This window comes from Leguminivora glycinivorella, chromosome 12 (assembly GCF_023078275.1).
Source record: "Leguminivora glycinivorella isolate SPB_JAAS2020 chromosome 12, LegGlyc_1.1, whole genome shotgun sequence".
NCBI lineage: Eukaryota > Metazoa > Arthropoda > Insecta > Lepidoptera > Tortricidae > Leguminivora > Leguminivora glycinivorella.
Genome location: NC_062982.1, coordinates 11,293,814 through 11,321,752, shown reverse-complemented (window position 1 = coordinate 11,321,752; position 27,939 = coordinate 11,293,814). Strand labels below are relative to the sequence as shown.

Here is a 27,939-nt window from a genome sequence, read left to right as displayed (position 1 = left end):
CAACAAATTGCAATCTGTCTATAACATAAAAAAAATAAAACCGTTATGTTCTTGTACCATTTATTGCAATAACACAGTCTTACAAAACAATTCAGCAATGACAGCGATAAGACACTAATAAACGATGGTAACTTCATTTCATTATTTTAAGATCACAAAAATTTAGACTGAACTTGCACGCCCCTAAACGATTAATTTACTAAACGTAAGTACTTAATTAAAATTATATGTGTGTGCAAGTCGACTGGTACTTATGTGGCGGGCGTAAGAAACTATTGCACACTGGTAAATTAAATACGCTACTACGGCTTGTCAGTATACAGTTTACACTAATGTTAGAAACAAATTGTACTTTCCCCAGAATAAAGAAATAAAACAAAAATAATGCTCTCAGCACCAATATTACAAAACTCGTAACATAATCTAAACATAAATTAAAATAATATTTTACACATTATAATACATGTTAAATCCTGTAAGTATAGCTTCTCTAACAATGGACCATTGAACGTCTGCAGAGTATTGAAGTGTTATAACAATGTGCAGTATTTGTTGAATTATGATAAGATTTGTCTCCTTTGCCACTGCAGAAATTTAGTTAGGCGCATGTGACTAGTGTCATCATTGTACAGTAAATGCGAATTTTAGCGAGCACGGTCGATATAAATGCATAAGGGAATCATTTCATTCAACATGCTTGAATCGATGCCTTTTAACAACAGACTGCCTATACAGTGCCTGTATAGACAATAGCAAGTTTAGTAATTCCTCCGCCTACAAAAATAATTGTTGAGAATTCAGAACCCACCATATAGTTCTGCTATTTAAGACTAAACTTTCAGATTTAACATGCTGATTGAAAGTGCTCGTATTTTAAGAAACAAATGTAATGAACAGGCAGGAATATAAAACAACAACAAATTTAAACATAGGTTCCTATGTTTCACCTGTATACTGCTGTTTAATTTAATTCGGCTATATTAAGTATACGATAATCGATAAACATATTAACAACATTTAAAATACTCTTTTTCAATGTCACGGTAAACATATAATGATGTCACTGGAAAATAAATAACTGAAAATGCTAGCAGCTCGGCTCAGTGGATAAATATCTATTGAAACGTTAACTGGACTTCGTTGTAGTTTCAGTCTTGTGTCATTTGGTCCTGAAACAATTAATAGTTATTTGAAGGGGGCAAAGTTGTTGTTTAACCGCTAGTGCCAATATTGATACCCGAGCAAGCGAAAGATTCCAATATTGAACCGCGAACTTAGCGAGTGGTTCAAATAGTGGAATCTTGAGCGTTGCGAAGGTTTCAAGGCACGAAGGCTAAACAAACTTTGCCACCGAGTGAAACACAACATTTTTCACCACACCAACACGAACTGAATACGAAAAGATACTGAATATAAAACATTTTTTCTTCATTGATGATTCAAAATCATCATTTATAGAAATTTTACCAGCCAACTCAAGACATCAAGTTATAATTTGTATGAAATTACTTTGCACTATTGTGGATAAAATGCAATTTTGCTATCTGTTTTCGAATAGAAAAGAGACTAGAGAGCCTTTACCAGTTGTGTGTGGTGAAAATACATAAATAGAGTTGACAACGCAATAGCCACACTGACCGCACGCCTCGCGAGGAAAACGTCCGTGCTCATGCGCTCACGTTTGCCTCGGAAAGACGGCGGCCCTCGGTCAGCTGTTCAAAATAGTTCAGTGTGGACCCGGCTAATAGCAACTAGGTATACATGGTGCCCGGTAATTAATGGACAACCTTTTAACCACCAAGAGGGCACCTTATACTGGTCCAGAAAATAGACTTTAAGGTTTAGTAAAAGTCGACTTTTACTAAACCTAAAACCTAAGGTGCCCTCTTGGTGGTTAAAAGGTTGTCCATTAATTACCGGGCACCCGGTGTAATTATTATGCTAATAATCGCTAAGTAGCCAGGTCCACACTGACCGAGCAGCCTTGCGAGACAATACCTCGCCGGCAAAACGTCCATTCTGCGTCGCCCGAGTCAATTTACTCGGCAAGATGGCGGCCTTCGGTCGGCTGCTTAAAATAATATTTACCCCGTGGCACGTGATTCAAGGTTTTTGAATTTTGTTTCGGATGATTGTGATAATAGTTACCGTCAGTGGTAGGACTGCAGGTAGGTGGTGGTGGAGGCGAGGTCGCGGCGCAGCCAGGCCGCGTTGAGCCGCACGGTCTCGAGCGCCTGCTGCACGGAGCGCTCGGTGCCGGGCGAGTGGTGAGTGCGGAAGAACTCCTCTATCTCCTGAGCGGCGGACTCGGACGCGAAGTTCTCCGTGGTGGACTTTACTAGTCGCGCCAGGAGGAAACCGCCCTGTGAACAATTATATAGTCGTAGTACATGATCGACAATTATTCGCTGCACTATGGCGATATTGGCGATAGGTATACTAAAAACCGGCCAAGAGCGTGTCGGGCCACGCTCAGTGTAGGGTTCCGTAGTTTTCCGTATTTTTCTCAAAAACTACTAAACCTATGAAGTTCAAAACAATTTTCCTAGAAAGTCTTTATAAAGTTCTACTTTTGTGATTTTTTTCATATTTTTTAAACATATGGTTCAAAAGTTAGAGGGGGGGGGGGGACGCACTTTTTTTCCTTTAGGAGCGATTATTTCCGACAATATTAATATTATCAAAAAACGATCTTAGTAAACCCTTATTCATTTTTAAATACCTATCCAATGATATATCACACGTCGGGATTGGAATGAAAAAAAAATCAGCCCCCACTTTACATGTAGGGGGGTACCCTAATAAAACATTTTTTTCCATTTTTTATTTTTGCACTTTGTTGGCGTGATTGATATACATATTGGTACCAAATTTCAGCTTTCTAGTGCTAACGGTTACTGAGATTATCCGCGGACGGACGGACGGACGGACGGACAGACAGACATGGCGAAACTATAAGGGTTCCTAGTTGACTACGGAACCCTAATAATGGGATGGTGACTTGAACGACAAGGTCAATATTTCAATTCAGAGACCAATGTTAAGTGTTACACACGTGAGAAAACAAATGAATCGGTTTCTTACCACCAGTGGGAAAAATTGTCTTAATTGCCTAAGCTTACAGCTTTTAAAATTATTTCTATTAGAAGCAATAAATGTAATTCGAACCTGGTAGCGATCCATGAAGTCCTGCCAGTGGTCCTTGAAGAACTGCCACGCCAGGTCGCGGCCGTTCCTGCTGACTGCTACCGACACGATGACGAACACTGTGTCTTGGGCGCGCACTTCATCCTACAACAAACGACATATAATTAGTAAAAAAACATGTCGTGCGCCGGTATATTATCATATACCGTGACCAAAGTCTGAAGCTGCCAATCTCCTCATGTAAGTCTGCAGGGGAGTACGCCTCTAAGAACCGCTGGAATGTGGCTTCATCTGCGTTCGCCAGTACCTCGTAGCACCAGGAAGGTTTATGGATTGTCCACTCACCGAGACAGCAAAGTCCAGCACACGTTTCAGAAGCTCTGGGTCCTTAACCGCTCCTAGCGCGCGGCTGATGCGGTCTTTCTCCTCGTGCAGGTCTGCAGAGCGGTACAGCTCTAGGAACCGCTGGAATGTGGCTTCGTCCGCGTCCGCGAGCACCGCGCGGTAGCACGCCGAGCGCAGGTCCGCTGGCAGTGTGACCGCGCCCGATACGTGTTTCTCGAATCTGAGAATAAGCATAAAGCGTTACTTCTAAATCGAAGAACTATTTAATCCCTCTTAACATATAAATCCAGAATTGCACGCAGGCGGAGCGAGAGTTTTGTAAAAAGTTGTGTGTATAAAACACACACTGTTGCGTCTCTAGAGAAAAAAAATCCCCAGTAAATCGTGTATGACGTAATTGCAATTTGAAACAAACCAAAAATCCGAATCAAATTCTATTTTCTAATCGTGGAAAATCGGAATTAGTTAGGAAAACTAGACGCAACAGTGTATTGGCCCAGCGTATGATAACCATATCTACTGAGCATAGTCGACAGCAATATTTCACATTTATGTATTTCTCATTAAAGTTCTATATACATAGGTTGTACAGCCGACAAAACTATTAGTTTAACCTCCCTTCCATACAAATATGTAGCTAAAAATAAGAATAAAGTTTATTTAAAAACTAATGGTATATTTATAGGCGATTCAACATTATTGAAATAGAGAATAAACTGCATAAAACCACAAGGATACAGTGTTGCGGTAATGCGGTTGAACCAATTTCGCTATCTCTATTGCAATGAATAACACTCAAGTGGTTTAATTGCTTTAGTTATCGTTATCAGTAAGAGGAAATCCCACAATATTCATTATACTTAACCAAATGCCACACTTCACAATGGTAGCTTTATTAAATATTTCTAGCAAGCACTCGTACAAATTATTTACCTCGTAACATTACGAGTATCCATATTATGGGAAAACTCATTATCATCAAAAGCTATGATTCTGTCCACGTGTAGCTATTCCTACGTGTTTTGAAAAACAAAGAAGAACGTTTTTCTTCTACTTCTTATTCCGTTAGCAAATCCGTATGCTGTTTGCCACCGACGTAGTATAAAATCACTGATTACCGTGATATGAAGCACCGATTTTTAGCCTCCTTAGCGGTATCTACGGTGTAAAATCTAATAATTTTGTTGAGCAGACAGAGCAGACTCCTCCTCAAACTAGGATGGTGACATTTGCCCTGGCATTTACTCTGGGTGCCCTGAAAACCAGTGCCGCGTCTATAAGACACGGTATTCGCTGAGTGGCATCCTATTTGGTGTACTAGTTATTAAGTATTATGTACTTGTTTTTATTATGTATCTGTATGCCAAATAAATATTTTCTATTCTATTCTATTCTATTTACTATAACTTACCGATTCTTGGCTTCCTTGATGGTGTCTGGGTCCTCAAAGCTGATCATTTTGTTCAGCACGAGGCTCCTCAACAGTGTGTCCAAGTGGCTTTCCTTGTCCGCAGCATCCCATCCCAAACGCTTAGTGACTGGCCCAAACAGCTGCCGCCCATAGTTCTTAAGCGGCTTGTCGAGTGCCGTATGGGAGAACAGCGCGCTCAGTTTGGACATGCAATTGGAGATCGACGACCAGACGGTAAAGTTTGACTCGTTGTTAAATGCCTCCATCAGTTTCAAGGACTGTAACAAGTAATTTCGGTAAGTTTGAGTACGACCATAAATTTAAATCTGGTTCCTTCCTGATGATACCTACTTGTTAGTTTTCATCATAGCTGGGCACCGTTAATCAAATAGTTAACTTCGATAATCGTTAATCCGTTACTTAAAAAGTTAACTTCGTTAATCGTTAAAGCGATACATTTCGGTAGATTTAACGGAAGTTAAAGCTAATCGATAATCCGTTAACACTTCATAAAATTGGGACTCCACTGTAGGTATTACGTATTTCTATTTACTAAGTATCCACCAAAAACCATTAAAACCTGTCACGCCAATCGGTAAAAAACCGAAATGTAATAATTACGATCTCTTCGGGCTTTTACCGCCGCTGGTTGGTTAAATCCTAGGTTTTACTTCGGATTGGTAATTATTGGGTCATTCATGCGGTCGCGATCGTGGTGCGTCGGTTCTTCAGATTGAGATTTGAGATGACAACTCGATGCTGTGGGCCACGATAACTTGGTAGAGTAATCTAAGGCCCGCGCCGGACTCTAACTTGATGCGTCGGTTGCGCGATTTGTCTGTCATGCCTGATGATTGCACTCTATTCCCAGGTTAGTGATCGATCACGCCTAATAAGATTTAGAAGATCTCGAATAAGTGATCCAAAGTCGCCAATTGGTCTTTAGACTGTTTATAACCGACGGATCTGCTTTTACCGATAAAACCTAGGTTTTGCCGTACTACGGGTTTTTACAGTAGCAGTAAGAACGTGGTTTTCGCGGCGCACGATTAACGATTAACGGACTCTATGAAATTTAACGGAAGTTAACGAATCCGTTAACATTTTTTAAAGTTAACTTAAAAGTTAATCCGTTAATCGAAATATTAACTTCGTTAATTAACGATTAACGGATTAACGAGTTAATGCCCAGCTATGGTTTTCATATATACCTGCGCGTGAGGAAGTTCATGTTTTATTGTTTTTAAGCATGTAGTAAATAAGCCGGCTACCTGCCTGATAGAATGCATAGTTGTTTTTACGCTCGTTATAAATAACCAAGTTTGGTATTTCCACTTGTAAAAGGGAAGTGGAGTATAAACTATAAATAAATTATAAGCGAAAGTTCAAATTGATATGGCATTGTATGCGACTCAGCCTAGATAACATTCGTGTGCTAGTTGATCTAGTTGATATAATTGTGTGTGAACTCTCCAGAGCTGTATAAAATATGCATAGCGTGCTCATCAAAGGCGCAAAGCATACCCGTAAAATAAACGTTTGAACTTTCTGTGTGTTGTCGTGAGATAGATTTTGCGAGTTTTGAAACAAACCACAAAACGGAATCGACAATTTTTTTATCGAATGTGACGCTTTTCTCGCATCTCTCGATAGTTTGTTCAAAAAATACATTGGCCGCCAGCCATTACGTAGCGCGTGCGTTAGTAGCCGCCTGTTACCATGGTTACACCACAGGTGTCTCACCTCGTGCGTGTGCGTGTGTCCGGCCTGCACGAGCGCGAAGCAGTCGTCGAGCAGCCCGAGCCGGTCGAGCGGCGGCAGCGAGCCGTCGCGCACCGCGCCCACCAGCTGCGCCAGCATGCCTGGTTCATACCGCGTGCGGTAGTAGCCGCCTGTTACCATGGTTACACCACAGGTGTCTCACCTCGTGCGTGTGCGTGTGTCCGGCCTGCACGAGCGCGAAGCAGTCGTCGAGCAGCCCGAGCCGGTCGAGCGGCGGCAGCGAGCCGTCGCGCACCGCGCCCACCAGCTGCGCCAGCATGCCTGGTTCATACCGCGTGCGGTAGTAGCCCACCTGTTGCAATTGTTTATATTAAAATGTTATTCTCTTTTTACCCTACCTTCTTATTACCGTGAAACATGTCAGTACACTGTACAGGCACGCGGGTACAACCAATGTCTACTTTATGCATTCCGTTAAACTGACGAACCGCACGTAAAAGAGATGGCGTTCAAAGAGTTAAGCCGTAGAATAATCGGAATGTGTGTGAGGGAAGGTAGTCTGGTTAAAATTCAGAACTCCTCCGTTCCGTGACCAGTCTTACCCTTTGTCGCATTAAACTTTGATAATTTACAAACGCGTTCATGCTTGCAGATTTTGCTATTAGTAAGCGTTTTGTTTACAATATATCATAAAACGAACTATGTCTGTTTCATATTGTAAATAGGTACATTGCTAACTTTAAAGAATGTGGTATTGATAAAATAAAATTATCAGTTCATTATAGGTCATTGCCCTAACCACATTCAGTTGATGTTAGTGGTCGCATTTCACATTGTTACTAAATATTACAAAAACGTTATCTCAAATCAAGTACATATCTGGTTTACATATCTATTTATCACACTGATACGGCCAAATACTCGTGTCTGACATTTAAATCTATGTCCTTTGTTTTTGCCATTATTTGTGTTTCCATCACAAAAGGTTTTGTGTGTGTGAGATTCAGGGGAGCTAATATTTAGGTATCAGAATATCTGGATTGCCAGATAAAAAGCACATTATTGAACTTGAAACAAATGGAATGGACCCTTCTGTAATAGAATTTGAAAATCACAACATTTCAATTTTGCAATAACTTTTTCGAGTATTTGTGCTATTGATTGGCAAGCTCTACACTTACACCCTAAAATACTTCAGGCATTATAAAAACAATAAGTTTACGTGGTTGTAAGTTATTTTACATAAGGTTTGATAGTTACATAGCATATACTCCTTTTAATACTATACATTTAATCTTGTAGTTATATATAAATAAATTAAAAATAACTTACTGTGCCAGGGTTCAATTTAACCCATGAAGACTCTGAAACGTTTTCTAGGACAACTTCCTGAGTTCGTTTCTCCAAAACTGTAGACAATGCCACCTGGGAACAAAACATGAATAAATTGTTCAAACATCTGCGCACTAAGTAGGGCACAGTTTTATCTACTTTAGTTATTTATTATACTCGACGTGGCGAATGTTGAATTCCTCCAAATTTAAGTTATGAATGAAAATACATACATACATACATACAATCACGCCTGTATCCCATGAAGGGGTAGGCAGAGCACCTGAAACTACTCGTTTCAGTGCCACTCTTGGCAAATAAGGGGAATGTTGAATGAAAATGTATTGATTTAATTCAATATATTCTTCATGCAAATAGGCTTTAGAGACATGCTAAGCTAAATTGGTAGTGGTGCAAGTGTTTTTCTGTACGTATATTAAAGTTCTATGAAGTTATGACATATACTTGACCCTTACACAGACGGGGCAATGCTTTCAAAATCATTTCCCATTCTAGCTTGGTCTGACTCTACGGTGTATGTATTACTTACCAAATAATAATTTTGATAAATAAAAAAAAGTGTGATGGGTAACAATCCCGATAAAAATCAATTGTCATATGGATCATCATTGGCCACGCCAAGAATAACGAAGCATATCTACGTGAAAACAACCCACCCCGTATTTATAGGTACGTTAATGTTATATGAAAACTATTACAGATGAGGATATAAACCATATTTTAAGCTGGACCACCGTCTCCAGAGCACTTAACATGTTCGCCATCAAACTGAATTATAAACCTTACGGCTTCATAATCAGTCTTGCAGTGTCCCATATGTGGGATCACTGAACAATTGAACATGAAATAGTCACTTTCGACCATGTGAACTAATTTAATTGAATTTATTTCAATTATCTTAAATCTTCAGCTAATTTAAGGGGCTCGCAGCGTAATATGGTCTATCCACAGCTTTCACAGTATCTAGACAACTCAATCTGTTGCATTTCTTATATACTATACATACCTTCCTATATCTTATCGCTATTTAGAAATGCATTGCCGTACAAATCGCGCTAAATACATTGACCCTTTACCAGGCCGCGAATAGCTAGCGTGTCTTAATGAGTTATTTAGATTTGCAACCGTAATGAAATGAACATCTTGTACAAAATGAATTTGCAAAAGTCAGATATGTTCCTCTAAATCAGAAAAAATAATGTGGGATACGGTATTCCCATTGCCTGTTTGAGTAATGAACATTCATATTCAATTTAGTGTAATTATATTATTTACCAGGCAAAGGGTGATATAATTCCCACATAGTATTTACTACCGACACGACCCCACGAAAGGGTGATATACTTCCCACGTAGTCAAACTTTAACAAGGAAATGGGATAGTGTCTTCCCACATCCTCATTTCAGTATATCAAAAAGCATCTAACCTATCTGCTTTAATTTCTCTGAGAATAAGTAGATACCTTATTGGATTTAGCTGTATGTTGGGAATAAAGATCTTAAATACATATTTTCAGGAAGTGATATACTATCTTGCAGACGATTTGGAGCTGAAACCGGACTATGCTATATAACCATAGATTAAATAAGAAGATCATACCATCCCATACATTAAAATGCGAACGCCTAAGAACGCGCATACACTACACCACACATAGATGGCGCCACAAAAAAAATGTCTTGTAGCTTTCGATTATACTTGTAGATGGCGTTAAGTGTCACTTTTGACATAGATTTATGGCTCGAAAGTGACACTTAACTCCAATCTACAAATAATCGATGGCAACAAGGCATTTTTTGTGGCACCGAATGTGTGTAGTGTATATGCGCGTTCTTAGGCGGTCGCATTTTAATGGGATGGTATGATCTTCTTATATTTAATCTATGATATAACATACTATGTGGGAATCATTCACCCTTTGCCTGGTAAAGGGTTAAACTAACAATTACCATAAATGAATAAATGTTATTACTTCAAACTTTTTATATATTCTAAATTGCCCGCCACTGCAGCAATCTTCATCTGAGCGCTGGTTATTTGATAACGAACAATACGCGTTTTGTGGAACCTGCCAATCATTGAGTATTGACACTTTTATAGAATAAGGGCCCATTTAGATGGTACGAGAACTCGCATACGAGTTTTATTACATTGCGGTATTTGATGGCTGTGCAAAATTGTTTGTAACCTCAACATCCCGCAATGTAACCAAAATCGCATGCGAGTTCGCACGCCGTCTAAATCAGGCCTAAGGAAGTAAAGCATTATCAATAAGGAAATCAAGATAAATATTTAGGTCAATGTGAAACTTTTCTCTTGCAAGGTTGCTGATAAGATAGGTCGATACTGATTTAAGATGACAAGATAATGTGTATGGAGTGACTGCAAAGGCTACTGCGGATATCGATATTTAATGATTGGTTATCCTATCTCTATCACTCTTATCTTATTAAGAGTGTGTAAGAAAGAATGATGTACAATTGTCGATTTTCGAAGGTCACAGTAGCCACCGGCGCCAAACTTAAAAAACAAACAAGTTCCTGCCTCATTATTAGGGAGGGCGCACACGGGGGCGACAGTCGCTCGACGACTTTTTTGTCTCTGTCGTCACCCCTTGCGACAGTCTCCGAGGTGCGCACACGGGAACGACAACGACGTAACCACAGCCACAGACTACTAAAAAGCTATTACCATAGACTAATTCTATTATCTTTGGATATTTCGGATGCAACTTTTTCTTTTTTCATGAAATTGAGAGCCTATCTAAAATAATTTTTTGGTACTTTAGAATGAGTGTTTAAAAGTTTTGATGATTTTACAACCCGGCATCGTTTTTTCTTAATATTGTCGGAATATTCTTTTAAATTCTTGTCATATAAAATCAGTCTTTCCTCTACTTCTTCAATTAAAAGACAGATATCAATGTCGTCTTCAACAATCTGCATTTAAAATTATGTTTTTTTTTCAAATAACTGGCAACATTGACAACCGACCGACGACTGTTTTGTCGCCGTGTGCGCACTTGCATTGAAACCCATAGGGAAGGAGACAGTTGCGTCGCAGGCCTGTCGTCGACCCCTGCGACAAAAAAGTTGCGTCGCAACGTGTGCGCACCTTCATACTAGCCCATAGACCGAGCGACGGAGACAAAACTGTTGCGTCGCCCGTCTGCGCCCTCCCTTATTGCCGCGCCGTTGGGCCGGTTGTACACGACCCAAATCAATTGACATGTGTGAGCTCGTTGTAAAGCATTTTCAATTTCGGAGCTGTGTACTTAAAGCTTATTTTCGCTTGCAAGGAAGTAACTGTTACAAAAATATTTATTAACAATGACAACAGAGATTTCTGTTTTTGTACCAGCGTGTCTACGTGCTTTAATTGCGTAATCTATGGTTAAAATGTCGCTATAAATATCTTACCTTAGAAGGAAATTCCTGAGTAGATATAGTAATAGGCACCATCCATAGGATATCATTAGGGTCCTGGCTACCGTCCGCGGTAAATTTCTGCTGAGTCAGCGTCAACACGCGGTCTTTGCCCCTTTGTGTCGAGTTTACCTGTCAACCACACACCCTGTATATTTCAAACATGTTTATATTAACTCCATCAGGACTATTGTCTGTGCTCACAATAGGCAATGAATTTAATGTACTCACTTAAAGGATAACAATTGAGTTGAAGGACTTATTATTATTAAGGCCCATTGTTATTAAAATAGTGTCTTCAAATATGTGGTGCCATTTGCTATTATAATTTTACACAACATGGACAAGGATATGTACACATATTATATAGGATATTAAAGCATACATTAATGAAGTAGTATTTAACCCACGTTGGCAAAAAGGTCGGGCATGGTCTGTCTGTGGCATCGTAGCTCTCGAACAGATGAACCAATTTAGATTTAGTTTTTTTTGTTTCAAAGTTGAATTAGTTGGGAGCGTTCTTAGCCATGTTTCATGAAAATCGGTTTTTCAAAATTTGAAAAAACCCCCGACATAATGGACCGATAGTTTTGTGGTTAGGTTATTAATTCATTGAGAGTGAGACACAGACTCCATTTGTATCACAAATCACAACACAGATTTTTTTTGCATGGCACACAATTTTCTACGCAAGTACGACATAAAAGGCTATTCCAGTAAATGCTTTAAGGTTATATTATCTAGTTTACCACCATATTTGTATGACATGACTCAACAAACCTGTACGACAGGGAACCCCATCTGCTTGGTCCATGTGGACATAACAGCCCCAACTGGCTTGTGGGATGCTTCCTCCAAAGCTGCCCATAGGTCCTCAGTAAAAGTGTTTTTATACTGAAATGAAAAATCGTCATATAAAAGTTGTCTTTAAAATTATCTGTTGTGCCTGAGGGAAGTTTTAGACTCACACAACCTAATTTTTAATTTCTAGGTATAAGTAGAATACTAGGCTTTGTAGGTATATTATTACATATCTGTTTTGTCTTTGATAATGAAGACTCAAGTAATAATTTTGCATTACTCAGGACTATCAAGTGTCAATAAGACACTCTTAACTGTTAAGACTGTTAAATATGTCCTTTGTAAGGTGAAAATAACATATATTTATACAGTATATTATATGTATACACAATACTTACTTGAGATTAATTTATAGGTCTACTGAGCAATTTTTATCATGGAATCTCCCTATTATTGTAAAAAAATTCATTCTGCCAAAAAAAAAAAGGCAAGATCTCACCAAAATCTTAGAAACAGCCAAATATTTTTTAGTGTTTTTTTATTTTTATGCAATAACAAAAGTTGCTCGGTACTGTGTAAATATTTGCAGGTGACTAAATAAAGTCTGTGTAATGTACACTTATACCGACGACAACAACGTACAAAGTGCAATCTGCGATTTTTTCTTGTAGCAGATAGCACCTTGTACGTTGGTGGGTAAGGTGCAATTTTCAAAAAAAAAAAATTGCAGATTGTACCCTATATGTTGTTGTCGTCGATACAGGTATAACTAACTGCATGTCAACATAATTGAAGAACTCTAAATATCATTTAAAATTTCAAGGTTACTTCTGGCTGACTTGTTTCACACAGTAACATATTAATAATTTATTTGCTTTAAAAAATATATTTAGAAAATTCACCTGGTGTCTAGTAAGGTAGATGTTCATTCCTTTGCGGAAATCATCATCACCGATATATCTGTGCAGCATGCGAATGACAGAAGCACCCTTGTTGTATGAGATGTCATCAAAGATCTCATCAATCTCTGATGGGTGCCCAACGGGCACTTCAATAGGGTGTGAGTTTTTCAAACAATCTAACTCTAAAGCCCTGGAAATGTAGATTAATATTAGTGGAGATACAAAGCACAAATTTTTTTCATAAAATGCATGATTCTACAAGTGAATTATGTCAACAAAAATGCAAGTTCAAAAGTAATACATTTTCAGAAATATTCATTCATAAATAATGATAACTATTGATAAAATGAAGTGCATAGGAACAACAAAAGCTGATGACTTGGCACTATTTATTCATGGCTCATGTATGCATTGGCCATATGCCAAGTTAGCACTTTCTTTTACACAAAGATATCATAAAATTGTTTGTCATGCCAAGAATGCACATTAACATAAATTCAAAAATACGCCCATTATTTTGTACAGATTAAAAATATTTATTTACATACCTGATATAAGTTTCAGTAACAAACTGTGTCCAAATATCATACTCAGGGAACAGATGGTTGACACACAAGAATTCCACAAATGAAGCATAGCCCTCATTCAACCAGAGATGAGTCCACCACTCCATAGTGACCAGGTTCCCGAACCACTGATGAGCCAGCTCATGGCCAACTACAAGGGCTATCCACTGCCGTCTCACAGCAGATGTGTGCTCCTCATCCACCAACAAACATGTTTCTCTGTACGTCACTAAACCCCAGTTTTCCATAGCACCAGCTGAAAAGTCTGCTATAGCAATCAGATCAATTTTGGGCAAAGGATAAGCTATGTCAAAGTACTCCTTGTAGTAAGGCAATACCCTGGCTGCCACTTCCAGTGCAAACATGCCCTGCTTGCTTTTGCCCACAGGCGTGTACACGCGCACCAAGACGCCGTCGCGCGATGTCTTCTCCACATAGTCATACTCGCCCACTACTACAGCCACTAGGTATGTAGACATGATTGGAGTTGTGTCGAACCTCACGAATCGCGTCTTGTCGGTTATCTGTTCCTCCTTCACGGGCATGTTGGAGAGCGCGACACGGTCGGCGGGTACGCGCAGGGAAATGTCGAAGGTTGCCTTGATGGCGGGCTCGTCCCAGCACGGGAAGCAACGGCGCGCGTCCGTCGCCTCGAACTGCGTGACGGCCGCGTGGCGCTCCTCGCCGCTCGGCGTCAGGTATTTGCTGCGGTACAGCCCCTTCATCTTGTCATTGATCTCGCCGGTGAACTCGCATTGCAGAGCGGCCTCGCCGGCCGGCAGCGCCTCCGCAAACGCGATCGTGGCTGTCTCTTCGGCTGTGCTGAGCCGCACTTCCACCGGCGACAGAGGTTCTCCATTCTCGTACTGTAATTTCACGCTCTTCAAATCCAAGTCCAAACAGTTGAGCACTATCTCTTTGGTAGGATTGACGATCTGAAAGTGAATACGTCATGTTGAAACGAGATAATTTGCGGCGACCAGACCAATGATGAAATTCCCTCTTACCGATACTTTCACTGCCGTCTTTCCCGTAAACGTTAGTTTCTCGAGATCTGGCACCAGTTCTAAATCGTAATGTTTAGGTACGACATTCTTCGGAAGGCGTTGAAACGGTTTGTTTTCGGGCATTGTCACTTTTTCTTTCACGATCGTAAATGTGGGACGCGCTGCAGAAAAATACCGTAATGACCGAGTGACAGAGTGAACTCGCCGCGCTCCCGCGCCTCCGATACGTGCCCCCCGCGCGCGTCCGACTCTCAGCCCCCACTCCGAATAACGGTATTCGCTCGTACGTAACAACTTGCAATGGCGATTCAAATTAATGCAATTTTCTGAACGAAATGCAAATGAATTACGTATGACGCGTAGTAACTGTAGCGTCATGGAAAGCGGTTACCGGAGTGACGTTGAAAGTGAAAGTTACTCAATAGATAGACTAGTTGGACTCATGTAGGCAATTTATGTTGCTTGATAAAAGAAAAGATGTGTTTTTTGAGGTTGGAATATGGGTGAATGAAATTATTTAGTTCTTTGACGTTTGACAGAATAGACAATGAATGAAATGAATGAAACTGAAATTCGGATGTTATTGGTTGATCACATTATCACTTTTGAACACGACAGTATCCGAATCCGGTATAAGCTAGGAACATACTACGCGGACGTCCGTCGTAAATCGTCCGCGACCGAGACCGATCAGTGTGCACGGAACAAAACATCCAGCGAGCCAGATTTCGATCGGACGTCCATGCGCTCAAGGCCACGTCCGCGTCCGTCGACCGATAGTTTGCACGGTTATGTGTATTTCCATTGTCCAGATTCCCGTCCGCGGTCGATTCACGACGGACGTCCGCGTAGTGTGTTCCTAGCTATATTGATGACTTCCTGATAACTTGACAGGTAATCTAATCTTAATTTTGACGTGATAACGTCTAATAACTCGTTACTACGGGCAGCATGCACGAAAAAGATGACGTCATTGTCCCGTTTCCCAATATAGCTTAAGCGCCATCTATTGGCGCGCGTTGGAACTAAGCGGCTGATCGATGCGCTCGGTATGGTTGTAGCGTGTGGCCTGAGTAAAGCACCACAGCTGCGACAGATGGCGCGCCCGTGTTTATTATTTTTGAGTGTTTGTAATTTAAAAACATGAAAGATTGCATTAAAATAAGCATCTTTTATAGAATGAAGTTGTTTGAAAAACCTACTTATTTAGGAGTTAGAGCAGTACGAAGTTGCGAATTTTCCCATAGTATTTACTAAGGCGCCAGAGACTTAATAAATTTACGATGATTTTTTTTACCAATATAACCTATGTTAATATTGATAAATCATATAGAACACGTTTAAATAAGGATGTTTTGTTATATAAACTTTTTCTTCTCCATTAATATTTACTGAGATATTAGGGTTCTAAGATTAGTAAATGGCACTAGCACTAGCACTTTAATAAAATTAACGCGTGTCTCGCAAACGGTCTAGGATACAAAATGACGACTTTTATATAGGTATAGGTTAGGTTCGTTAGGTATCTTCAAACGGCCGAAGGCTCCTATTCTGTGCAGTTTCTGTAATAAGCGGGGCTCCGTCGATATCGCTTTCTGTCTCTGACGCCATAGTAATGCTACGGGAAAATTTTGCAACTTTGCACCACTCTAACTCCTAAATTAGTAGGTTTTAAAAAAAAACTTTAATTTATAAAAGATGCTTATTTTAATGCAATCTTTCTAATAAGAACAAAACACTATGCTAGAAAGAGTGCAGAGGAAGTTCTGTAGGCACATTTACAAACGACTGTACGGATATTACCCATATATGTATCCATCTCTATTCGTAACAGGAATGGTTGGTCTTCAAACTCTAGAAACCAGACGGAAACTGCTGCATATTATGCATTACCGCCAACTGTTTCACCATAGAGTAGATGACGCATCCTTGCTTGAGAGAATGGGGCTGCAAGTGCCAAGAGCGAATGTGGTGGTTGGCATGCCGGGCCGGGCGCGGTGCCGGCGCGGCGGCGGCGGCGCTGTTCGCGGCGGCCGGCGCACCGCTCGAGCCCGAGCTGCTCTTAACCGCATCATGTTGGAGACAGACGATATTGACATATTTGCTGATAGTGTTGGTGTGTTTTACAGAAAACTCTTAAGGTTCATAGACTCTACACTCCTTAGGTGATTAATGTAATAACCATAGTTTAACTTTTAAGTGTGTTTGCTTTTATTTATGTCAATTTAACATGTACATAATTATATTACCACATAAGTGCTTTGGTGAAATACTGTTAACTTTTGTGTATTTTTAATAAATAAATAAAAAAACGTGAAAAAAGTCCCAGAATCGGGCCCCTTTTGCTATACTCTGACCGCCCCTGTCTATACTACTGTAATGTTTGACGTTATCACGTTAAACTACCGTCCGTAAACCGACTTTACAGACAACCAATTTTTTTATATATATTTCTATCATAGATTTAGAATTATTAAACTAGATTGTGGAGTTAGGTCAAAAAGTGTGTCCACATGAGAGGTCATTGTTTGGGCTGGTGTCCCTCTCGCACTTACTGACAATGTCAACATTATTCAGTGACGTCATCACTGTCATACATTGGGGATACCAGTCAATTTTCAAAGTTACTACCAAATCTACTAAAACGCAATTGAAGGTATTTTTTAATTATACAAATCTTTGATTTATTGACATCAAAATAATTACATTATAATTATTTTCCAATTCTTTGAAATATATCGAAACCCTAGTTTGAATATAACACTAAAATAATATAAGAAGTTATAAAGTCAGATAATATACAGATACAAATACTACTACTATGGTAACCTCATTAACACTGGCAACACGTGCGAGAGGGACACCAGCCCAAACAATGCCCTCTCATGTGGACCGTTTTCGCTAGTCTGATACAATCGACTTTCTGTTTCAGTGATAAGGTTCAATTTCGTATGGCAAAAAATGTGATTAAGCTGTCCCCTGTAAAGATCTTTGATTTCTATTAAAGGCTTCCCACAGACAGTCTTAAAAATTCATAATCTTAAAAAAAAATTGTATGCAATTGACACTGACAGATCTGTCAGTGTCTTGTCAGTGTCAGTTTGAACTGTCAGATTGCATACAAGTTTTTTTTAAGATTATGAATTTTTAAGACTGTCTGTGGGAAGCCAAACTCAGTGTCAGTTACTAATATGTTAGGCTTCCCACAAACAGTCTTAAAAATTCATAATCTTAAAAAAAACTTGTATGCAATCTGACAGTTCAAACTGACACTGACAAGACACTGACAGATTTGAACTGTCAGATTGCATACAAGTTTTTTTTAAGATTATGAATTTTTAAGACTGTCTGTGGGAAGCCTTATAATTAGTAATCACAAACTACTAAGAAGATACTACGTATCAGACAAACATCTTCCATACTTGAACTTTAGTCGTTAAGTATCTGTGGTCGTGCTATGTCGATACTGACGTTTATTTTTTTTTTTAAAGAAAATGGCGGGAACCATCATGAAATTTGAATTGTTTGCTCACCAGAAAGCGGGAAATTCAAAGTTCAATTCTGCTCAAATTTCATGATCAGGTTACTTTCAAAGGGGAAAGCTATTTAAGTTCATCCAGAATACTTCCAGATAAACTTAAACAACTTCTGAAATGAAAACACCACATATAAACACTATCATTTATTTCTAAACCTTCTTTTATATTTTCTGAAAGCCTGTGCTTGCATTTGAGACAAGTTTTTAATGGTCAGTCGTGACACATCAGTACCTTTTAAAATTTTATTTATAGTAATGCACCAGTTGAAGATCGACAATGTCAGAGATACAGATATAAACGTCTGCCCTGCTAAAACACGCTGCATTTCGCATTTGACAAAATCGAATGAATATTTGGAAAGTACAACTTGAGTAATTTGTTTTTTGATGTTTGCTTTATGGGTATTGTTCCAAATATTCATTCGATTCGTCTACAATGTTCCCAAAAAACCTCACAGCATGTTCCGAGGGATAGGTCAATTTATTCTTTTTACATTGTATTCGCTTTTGGATATCCGTTTCTTCCGTTGTTAAGTCTTTCTCACAATCATTCAATCATTTCAATATTTTTAATACTATTCTTGTGACCCATCCCGCGGTATATGCCCGTGAGTGTACATCCAGACGCTCCCGTGTGGCTTGCACGATTACTTGTTCTGCGCCGTCTTCACGATCGGTGAAGGTTGATAATGATGAAGACGCTGAATCAACCGATATGGTACTATCCTCGATCATTGCATTGTCTTCTTCAGTGTGCGCAAACAACTACTGAATTTTAATAACTTCCTCAGCACAGTCTTCCTCACAATTAAATGTATTTTGGTGAATTTTTATTAAATTAGTCACTATTAGTGACTTAAAAGTACACTCAAAAGCATGGAGGGTCGTTATTTCTGGCGTTGCAAGCCCGCACTCTTCCGAAAACAAATTCTATTGCGTCGGAATTAAAATACCGCGGGCGCATTATCTTGATGTTTTTTTCGTTCATGACCTGCCACAGCCTTTGGTAGCTTTTTAAAGTTGTCAACCAATTTTTCAACGTCGGAACTTTTGTCAATTTTCCGTTGATATCACGGAATTCTATCGTCTTCATCCAGAAATCGTTGTTTTGAGTTTTCAGTTACGGCAGTCCGCAATTGCTTTCCCTTTGTATGCTTTTGGTGGGTGCTGGCGCCGTTGATGCTGTCGAACAGGTCATCGAGGAAGGCCACCAGCTCTGCCGTTTTGTACAGCGTAGCGTTCACAGGCGTGCCGTCCGCGTAGTGCGCTGGAAAAATATTACAAACGTCGTTAAATTGTGGCGTAGGCGAGAGGCTGGCAACCTGTCACTGCAATGTCACAGTTTCGTTTTCTTTCAACCCTTATTTGCCAAGAGTGGCACTGAAACTTTAGTAGTTTCGTGTGTTCTGCCTACCCCTTTATGGGATACAGACGTGATTGTATGTATGTATGTATGTATGCAGTAGTGACTCTTTATTGTACAAAAACACACACAGTTACTACATTACTACACAGGCGTACTTATCCCTATCTTATCTCATTGCTTAACCTCTTAAGTCCTTTTAAGTAATTTGTACTTACACAAGTACAAATTAAATTCAAGTTTTGAACTGTTATAGGAGTAAAAGTCCAAATTTAAAATTGCAAAAATTGGCTGGTTATAATATGATGATTATAAGGATTATGAGGGCTCGGCGACAACGTAACTTGAACGAATAAAATACTGTATTCATCACTCAAGTACTAATAGAAACACAAAAATAAATGCCCGCTATGCAGGATTCCTTCTGATTATGTTACACATTGTAATGAAACTGCGCTGGTCCTAAGTCACAAGAAATCTGCTTAGTAGAAATATAATTAAGTATTATGGTCATTGATAGACATTCCAAATAGATAGATACTCACAAAATGAAGCTGTGTAGGATAAAGCTGCTGCCATGGTTTGACTGAAAACACGCACACAGTTTTTCACCTGTAACAAGACAATAGTAAATATAAATAAATAAATATTATATCGTCCTGTCTAACGGGAATAAACGGGGGAAAAGATCGATATAATTTCATTGATTTTACTCTGAAACCATAGATTAAATATAAGAAGATATACATTAAAATGCGACCGCCTTCGAACGTGCAAAAAGTATGGCTTCTAGTTCTAGTAAATCCATACTAATATTATAAATGGGAAAGTGTGTAAGAACTGTTCAATTTACTAAGCGGACACACTAAAACATCTTTAAAATTTGTAATTTAAAAATAATTGATAAACAGTTGACGGTGACGACATTAGAAAAGCTATCAACGTCGATCGCTACATAGTTATTTTTCCATAGTTAATTATATTTTACGATGCAGCGTACTACTTTGAACGATCGCAAAGTAATCTTGCACAAATGGTGTACTGGAAAGTGTTCTCTGCAAAAAATCGCAAATATGGTACAATTTTTCAAAATCAGCGGTGTTCCAAATCGTTACAAAATTTGAAGAGCATCATAAGCTTGAGGATTTACCAAAATCTAGGCGTAGAAGCGGTTCGGCAAATCTTCAAGTCGAGGATAAAGTTAGACAGTTGTTAAAATCGTAAAATTATCTATCGGTTCACCAAATTGTAAAAAAAGTAGGCATTCGCGTAGGTACCGTTCAAAATATAAAAATATATATATATAAAGACTTATAAGAAGCAGAAAATGCAGAAGAGAAGTGCACATAACAAATTGCGATCCAAAAAATGGTGCGGAAAGTTGTATAAAATGTTGCTAAAGAATAAATCTCGTTGCATTTTCATGAACGACGAAACGTACGTCAAATTTGACTGTAGTACATTACCGGGACCCCAATCCCACAATGACGTCGTAGGAGAGTATGTGCTAGATGAGGAGAAAACCATAAAAATGGATAAATTCGGGAAAAATTTGACTGTAGTACTGGAATATTCCACAATTTTCGAATTTAACGCGAGCATAAGCTAGTAAATAATAGCAATAAGCTTTTTACTCACGTACCGTACCTACTATTAGAACACTCAGCAAGCTTCGTGGCCTAAACATGGTACACGACTGAAAAACTTTGTATTATATCACGATAATATAAAATACTATTGAATGTAGGTGAACATACTTAAGTAATTGAGTAGATTTATTAAATGGGGTGAAAGCTAGAAATACTAATGGATCGTTCTTTTTAGCGTTTTATTTCTTTAATCTGAAATAAGTAATAGCAAAAAAGAGAGATAAATAACAAGTTTGCTTTGTCCTTTATCATGTAGAAAATAAGTAGGTATACCTTCATTTTCTTGATTTTGTCCGGGAGTATGTGCTCGTCGTTGAGCTTGCGCAGCAGGCGAGCTTGCGCGTGGCGGCAGTCCGTGCGGTACACGTCCACCAAGTCTTGCCACTTCGATGTCCATTATAATATTCTTCGTCAAGAAGTTATTCCTCACTCCTTTGATTAAATGTGGCGGGTCATACACTACACTAAGACTTTGGCCATTTAAGTGCATAGTGTCGTCTGGAAATATAAAAAAAGCTATTAATATAAATTATAAATCTTACTTTGATAAAACAGTAAGTTACCTAGCAATAAGAGCAAGCGACGTTCAATCGCGGCGGCTGCCGGTTCCAACCCCGGTTTGGAGATGGCTACCGTATGGCCGATATAACATTTGATGTGGACCAGTTGATTTCCGGTGAAGATAAACATCGTGAGGAAACTGGTCCAATTTCAATAAGGCCTAGGGTACCTAGCCTCAGTTCTGAGTTGGACTAGAAAGCGACTTTTTGTAAACCGCCAATATCCAAGAATAAATTGACAAGCGGATCCCAGCTTTTTATTACTTTGTGGGAGATTAGTTAGGCAACCACGAACCGCGGCAAGAAGCCGGGATAATGCAAGGAAGATATTGATGATGAAAACAACACAGCAAGTTCACAATATTTTTAAAATGGATTACACATTGAACCCGTCATCATCATCACACACACAGGTTATTGAAAATAATAAATTTTATATTACGTGCGAAACCAGAAGAATATAAAGGCTCGCATATGATTTATATCCACATCTGTCATTATAAAATTATATTAATTTTATGTTATATTGCCATACAAAAACTTAAAAAAAAAACTTAAAAAAAAAATGTTTTTTTTAATGTGTTGTCATGCAAGCGACACCTCCAGATTTTTCATCAAAGTAAGCCTCTTTAATAAGCTATCAAATGAATATAAATACTTAATTATATCTGTGGTAGAACAAGGTATTTTTTTAATTGAATAGATCACAATACATTTTACTCCCATACAGCGCCGGCCCGCGCACTCGATCAGGGTCGAGCGAGATATACTTTTGGCGCCCCCTTGTTTAAAATTTTTTGGGGTCCGAAGCCAAAAGGCCATCCTTATAGATTCGCTGTGTCCGTCTGACACCTCACAAGTCACAACCATTTGACTAAGTATTTAACTAAAATATATCACATGTACTGGCACTATATAGAAATAGTAAACGCGAGCGTAGCGAGCGCGAAATTTTTTTTCTATTAAAGTAAAGGGTAAAGGGGGGGGGGGGGTCCATATTCGGTTTCCTAGTGCTTAGAAGTTCGTTCAGCATCACGATTACGCTCCATTGACTCGTACAAAATTGCGCCTCTGAGACGTTTTGCGCCTTAATGGTTTTTGGAGGAACTCCGCTTTGGACTGTGGATAAACACTGAGCGTTTGAATAGCGCCGTAACTTTGACTTTGTCGTTCGGCCTCGCAGCAATGTGGTTCGTCTAGGAACATCTTTCACTGCGCCCTAATAGCAACAGCTCCCCCCTATTGAATGTTGTACATGGTGCTACTTTTCAGATAATATGAATCACAAATCTAGACTTTCAATAGCTGAATAAAATTGATTTCCGGCTCCTCTCGCCATTCTGGGCTATTTATTTGTGCGCCCACGCAATGACGATTTTGGCGCCCCCTTATCATTCGGCGCCTAGAGCGGCCGCTCCACTCGCTCTACCCTTAATCCGGCCCTGCTCCCATACACGCTTGTTAAAACGAATCGCTGACAAACTCCAGAGAAACGTGCACGTTCGTCATAAACACTGGCCACTAATAAAACTTAATATATTATACATGAATATGTTTTTTTATAAAAAAAGTCACAAATTGCGAAAAACTTTTCTTATACTTTTTTTTTACATTGTGTTTTTCTGATGCCAATCGATTCCATTTCTATTCAGTGTCGAAACTAGTCGAAAGTTTCTTTGAGCTCAACTTTCGGTAATGTACTAAAAAGCCACAAATTGAAAAAAACTTTTTCCACATTTACCCTATAACAAAATGTATGGAAAATGTGTCCATTGATTTGTGGGTTTTTAGTGCAAAGCATGTATTGATACTGGATAAGAATGGAATCGATTGGCATCAAAAAAACTGTTTGTAAAAAATAGTTTAATTTTTGTAGATTATTGTAGATATACTATGGGGAAAATGTGCAAAAGTTTTGTACAATTTGCGGCTTTTTAGTATATTACCGGAAGTTGAGCCCTAAGAAACTATTGATACTGAATAGGAATGGAATCGATTGGCATCAGAAAAACACCCATATTTTTTATTTCATACAAATTGTATAAGACAATTTTTTCGCAATTTGTGACTTTTTTTTATAAAAAAACATATTCATATATATATTTTTTTAATTTTTGTTAGTGGCCAGTGTTTATGAAGTACATGCACGTTTCTCTGGAGTTTGTCAGCGATTCGTTTTAACAAGCGTGTATGGGAGTAAAAAAAATCAAAAATTTTTTTTTTTAAACCTTGATCAATAAACTAATTTCTTGCTTCAACTTGCTTTAAGGTATTATAAAACCTTAAGTAATGTACATAGAAATCATAGCAGTCCGCCGAGGCACTTTACGCTCATATTCATTTCCTTTATAGAGGTATTTTTTAAACTAATGAGAATTGGATTGGCTTTGAAATGAAAAGCCTTTATTGAATATAGTATACCTTTAGGAAGGTCATTGTAATTGACGGATGGCCCCGGAGTTGTGACGCAAGCCTGAGCCACATTAGACTTTGATGAGTCCACCACTGAAAATTATAAACATATTTGGTTTAATTACATACTTAATTACGATAAACACGGACCTGTGGGGTCATTAGATGTTATAGACTTCGTAAATAGTATTGCTTGCTATATTACTAAAGCAATTAACATTTATTTGTTTTACAAGGGGCCGAAGTTGTTGTTTAAACCGCACGTGCCAATATTGTTACCCGAGCAAGCGAAAGATTCAAATTTTGAACCGGCTTCAAATTCAAGGCACGAAGGTTAATCAAACTTTGCCACCCAGTGAAACACAAAGTTTTTCACCACACCAACACGAACAACAGTAAAACATGAAACAAAGTCAAATCCATCAAATTGATTAATCAATATCTATAATTCAAAATCATCATTTATAGGTACATAAATTATACCAGCCAGAGTAAGACATCAAATTAAAATTTGTATGACATTACTTTGCACTCTTGTGGATAAAATTCAATTGTGCTGTCTGGTTTCGAAGAATCAAGAGAGCCTCGTGGTGAAAAATATATTTCATCCATCACAACTGAGAGACCTTATTGAATGTTGATTAGAGGCCATTTTTAGGGTTCCGTACCAAAAAGGCGCAAAAGGAACCCTTATGGTGCGACTCTGTAGTCTGTCACATTACCAAATATCTCGAGAACTACTTGTACTATCGATTTGAATTAGTTATGAGCATTGTTAACCTCTACAAATTGAAAAAATATTTTTTTTTACTTAATAATATTATGAAATAAAAGTATGGAGATGGATTATATCGCGTACATGATGAATTTAAAGTGTGTGAACCTGCCTTAAAAATGTATATTATTTATGGTCATGGTCTTAATATTTCTTGTATGTACCTACATTGTAATTTTTCCACCCTCCCTCTGCGGCGTCCACTATGGCAGAATCGAGCCGCGTCGAATCGAGTCCTCATACATTTTAAATGCGATTCGACGAGGCTCGATTCCGCTTTGATTCCAAAATGAAATTAGTCCTTTTCTACAATAACTTGTCACTTTCGCTAACTCGGCATAAGTGGATTTCTTATTGTTACGGGCGAGCCGTGTATGCCTCATTGATATAGTACTAGAAAAGTAGCCCTTTACTTCGATTATCCAATGTATGTTATTGCTACCTGTTTGTGGTGAAGTTGGCTCAAACGATGACTTCACAGCCGCGACGAGCAGGCTTGACTTGAGCTGGATTGGACGCGCTCTGAAAATGATAAATATAAAATATCTTTATAATCTAAGTAAATTTATAATAACTAAATTATGAATAACCAATATATAATATTAATATTTTTGACGATCATGATGAGAAGATAAACATAACTTTGGCATGTAACAAATTTATAGTGTAATTTTTATCATGAAATAAAGAAATCTAATCTAAATCTAATAACCAAACACTGCCCCTTTGAGCATGCCGAAAAATAGGCACCGAGCGGCTAGCCCTACACACTCTACACTCCACGTTTTCCACGCGAAGAAATTTGAGGCCGATCTCTGAATGGACTTGGCTAATAGCTTATTCTATTGGATAGATCAAGAAATCAATATACTTAATATAAATTATGTTTGTACACCTGAACAAATTATTTGTAGTATTTACCTGAATTAAGACAGGATGATGGCTCAATAGACAGTTCTACACTCGATGTAATATGTTCCAGTGTAACTCCACCTGAAAACGTAAAATAATACCTACATGAATAAATTATTTAAAGTTAATAGGTAATTAAATGGGATATGGACGCTTTCTAAGTTTCTATGAAGTCTGGTAGATCACTAACAATTGTATGTTCACTACACCAATTTGTAAAGGCAAAAACTGATGAGAAAGTTGCAAGAATGCAAAATAATTTCATACAGATTTTAACTTGGTGCCCACAGCTAGCAGGTAAACTGCAGGTTGAATAGACATTTATATGATGATTATGAATCCCAAATGTATGATAAATTTATGGATTTGATCTGGTTTGTTGTTCTACAGTCAATATTTTCTCCTTGTTAGTTTGGGAGAAAATGTTGTTTTTCACTCAGTGGCAAAATTTGTTTAACCTTCGTGCCTTGAAATCCTCGCAACACTCAAGATTCTACATTCTCAACCACTTGCTACACTCACAGTTAAATATTGGAATATTTAGCTTGCTCGGGTATCAATATTGGCATGTGGTTAAACAACAACAACTTTGCCCCCTTGTATGTCATCGGGAAAAGAAATAGCCTGCCAATGTTTCCGAGATGGAAATACAAAAACAGATTTGCAGTCACTTTTTGAAGCATAAACACATGACATGAGACATGACATTAAATGGAAATTACATATTATGAAATTACCTGAATCAGCTCCAGTTGTGATGTATGGTGGTAAAACAGCAGCATCATCTGAATTATTTGTTGGTGCGCTCATGGCATAAGTGTGGTCAATATGACATCTCCTTGCATACGAGTGGTCAGAGTTCCTCATTTCAAGTTCAATGAATCCTGGTAAAAAAGGCCCAATTGTATATTGTGATAACACAACAATTTGACTATAGAAATATATACCATTTATTCAAAATTATTTACACCAAAGCAAATTACCTAAATATTTTTCTGCCTGAATATTACATACTAGGCTACACAATCAGCTAAGCTCAATTAAGGCCTTTGTGGTAGGTACTTAGACAATAATAACTTGACATTAAAAAAATAGTACTACTGAAATACATAGGAAACACCCATTACTCAGGAATCAATATCCATGACTATGAGACCCATGAAAGTTCTCTCTAGAATTTGAACCTGGAACACTCTCCACTAGGCCAAAACACCACTCAGTTAACGCAATCTTATCCTATTGGAAACATTTTATAAATACACTGACTGGACATGAATTTGATTCAATTTTAAAAATGCGGCGTATATACCACGTGCGATGTTACATACGATGTATAAGTACTACCTACCTCGTTCAACCGGAGGGGGAGCCGGTGTTCCCGTGGTGATTTCTTCTTCAGTAGGTAAATAATGTTGGACACGTGTTAGGCCGTAAGCGCAACTTCGAAGAGACATATCTGGCTTCGAAGTGTTTGTGGCAAACGTACAGTTTGCCGATTTCATTTGATGTCAAACTTTCCAACATGTTGAAAACTGCTGATTTATACACCACATTGTCACTTTTTCACTGGCTGCTGGCATTTTGTGCAGCATAACGTCTTTTCGTTTATTACTGCTATCACAGCCGGGTATACAGCACTTGCGAAGCATTTTGAAGATCAAAATGCCAAGTAGCACTGAATATCACAATTATTACGGAGAAATAAAGGTACGGAAATTAATCAACGCAAACACTTGTAATGATGAAAATTATAACGGCGAGATATTTGACACTTTTGACGTCCTGAGTGACAAGCGGTGAGGAGAACCAATAGGAAAAGGCTTTGTAAACGTCAATATCGAAATTCTCTACTACCTCAAGGTCATCGCTATGGCCACATTTCGTTCTTCGTAGATGAACGCCCGTGTTAGTAATATACAACATTTCCTTATATTTTTATTTCATTAGCTTATAATATGATTCGTTCTTCCGACGTTTTTATGAGTAGGTGGAACACACTTTACATGAAATTGACAGCTGTCATAGTGCAGAATGGGCCTCATCGACATTCG

At 38.4% G+C, this 27,939-nt stretch overlaps 3 protein-coding genes across 3 annotated transcripts; all 3 read right to left on the bottom strand.

Annotated features, from left to right (window-relative positions):
* Window positions 1-43: 43 nt before the first annotated feature.
* LOC125231773 (puromycin-sensitive aminopeptidase) lies at window positions 44-15,196 on the bottom strand. Its single transcript, XM_048137342.1, has 12 exons — window positions 14,680-15,196; window positions 13,655-14,607; window positions 13,107-13,296; window positions 12,184-12,297; window positions 11,398-11,535; window positions 7,958-8,050; window positions 6,828-6,977; window positions 4,904-5,181; window positions 3,493-3,712; window positions 3,169-3,291; window positions 2,149-2,363; window positions 44-1,169 (listed from the first exon to the last, which is right to left on the bottom strand). Exons 1-11 carry the CDS (start codon window positions 15,055-15,057, stop codon window positions 2,151-2,153), a joined length of 2,850 nt encoding a protein of 949 aa, XP_047993299.1. The 5' UTR covers window positions 15,058-15,196; the 3' UTR covers window positions 44-1,169; window positions 2,149-2,150.
* A 2,847-nt stretch (window positions 15,197-18,043) lies between these two features.
* LOC125231987 lies at window positions 18,044-24,225 on the bottom strand. The gene is made up of 4 exons (XM_048137594.1): window positions 24,211-24,225; window positions 21,503-21,613; window positions 20,126-20,192; window positions 18,044-19,484 (listed from the first exon to the last, which is right to left on the bottom strand). The coding sequence occupies exons 1-4, from the start codon at window positions 24,223-24,225 to the stop codon at window positions 19,288-19,290; spliced, it is 390 nt and encodes a 129-aa protein (XP_047993551.1). The 3' UTR covers window positions 18,044-19,287.
* Window positions 21,609-27,788, bottom strand: LOC125231802. The gene is made up of 6 exons (XM_048137382.1): window positions 27,237-27,788; window positions 26,626-26,772; window positions 25,898-25,969; window positions 25,419-25,498; window positions 24,211-24,294; window positions 21,609-21,727 (listed from the first exon to the last, which is right to left on the bottom strand). Exons 1-4 carry the CDS (start codon window positions 27,388-27,390, stop codon window positions 25,452-25,454), a joined length of 420 nt encoding a protein of 139 aa, XP_047993339.1. The 5' UTR covers window positions 27,391-27,788; the 3' UTR covers window positions 21,609-21,727; window positions 24,211-24,294; window positions 25,419-25,451.
* Between the last annotated feature and the right edge of the window lie 151 nt (window positions 27,789-27,939).

Coding starts and splice junctions, on each gene's coding strand:
- LOC125231773 (XM_048137342.1), bottom strand. CDS start 15,057: ATGACGCTACAGTTACTACGCGTCATACGTAATTCATTTGCATTTCGT. Junction 14,608..14,679: donor AGACGGCAGTGAAAGTATCG/GTAAGAGGGAAT, acceptor ATTCACTTTCAG/ATCGTCAATCCTACCAAAGA. Junction 8,051..11,397: donor CTCAGGAATTTCCTTCTAAG/GTAAGATATTTA, acceptor TTTTGTTCCCAG/GTGGCATTGTCTACAGTTTT.
- LOC125231987 (XM_048137594.1), bottom strand. Junction 20,193..21,502: donor ACAAAATCAAGAAAATGAAG/GTATACCTACTT, acceptor GTCTTGTTACAG/GTGAAAAACTGTGTGCGTGT. Junction 19,485..20,125: donor ATCCTACACAGCTTCATTTT/GTGAGTATCTAT, acceptor ATATTTTTCCAG/CGCACTACGCGGACGGCACG.
- LOC125231802 (XM_048137382.1), bottom strand. CDS start 27,390: ATGAAATCGGCAAACTGTACGTTTGCCACAAACACTTCGAAGCCAGAT. Junction 25,970..26,625: donor CACAACTGGAGCTGATTCAG/GTAATTTCATAA, acceptor TTACGTTTTCAG/GTGGAGTTACACTGGAACAT. Junction 25,499..25,897: donor ATCATCCTGTCTTAATTCAG/GTAAATACTACA, acceptor TATCATTTTCAG/AGCGCGTCCAATCCAGCTCA.